At 67.1% G+C, this 432-nt stretch overlaps 1 protein-coding gene across 1 annotated transcript; it reads left to right on the plus strand.

Annotated features, from left to right (window-relative positions):
• Positions 1–100: 100 nt before the first annotated feature.
• On the plus strand, positions 101–432 carry MRPS24 (mitochondrial ribosomal protein S24; the record flags this gene model as incomplete). The annotated part of the gene is made up of 1 exon (XM_010727017.2): positions 101–432. A coding segment is annotated over one exon (318 nt), but the record flags the coding sequence as incomplete, so codon positions are not given.

Below are 432 nucleotides of genomic sequence, written 5' to 3' on the forward strand. Positions count from 1 at the left end.
CCCTTCCTGACCCTTCCTGACCCTTCCTGACCCTTCCTGGCCCTTCCTGACCCTTCCTGGCCCTTCCTGACCCTTCCTGACCCTTCCTGACCCCTCCTGACCCTTCCTGACCCTTCCTGACCTTCCACCCGCAGGGAACCTGGCCGGGGAGCCGGGCGCTGCTGAGCGGGTGGTGGAGGACGCCTTCCTGCGCCGCTTCCTCCGCGGCTCCTTTCCCGGCTGCTTGGCCGACGAAGTGGTGGTGAAGCGCCGCGCCAACGTCCTGCTGCTCTGCCTGCTGCTGCTGCGCCAGCTGCCGCCCGCCAAGCTCTGCTTCCTGCTGGGCTACGCGGAGACCCTGCTGAGCCACCTCTACAAGAGCCCCGTGCGCCTCCAGGTGCAGACGCTGCCCGACAGGGTGTCCTACAAGTACCTGTAGGGCCATAAAGGGCA

This window comes from Meleagris gallopavo, unplaced genomic scaffold (assembly GCF_000146605.3).
Source record: "Meleagris gallopavo isolate NT-WF06-2002-E0010 breed Aviagen turkey brand Nicholas breeding stock unplaced genomic scaffold, Turkey_5.1 ChrUn_random_7180001866304, whole genome shotgun sequence".
Lineage (NCBI taxonomy): Eukaryota > Metazoa > Chordata > Aves > Galliformes > Phasianidae > Meleagris > Meleagris gallopavo.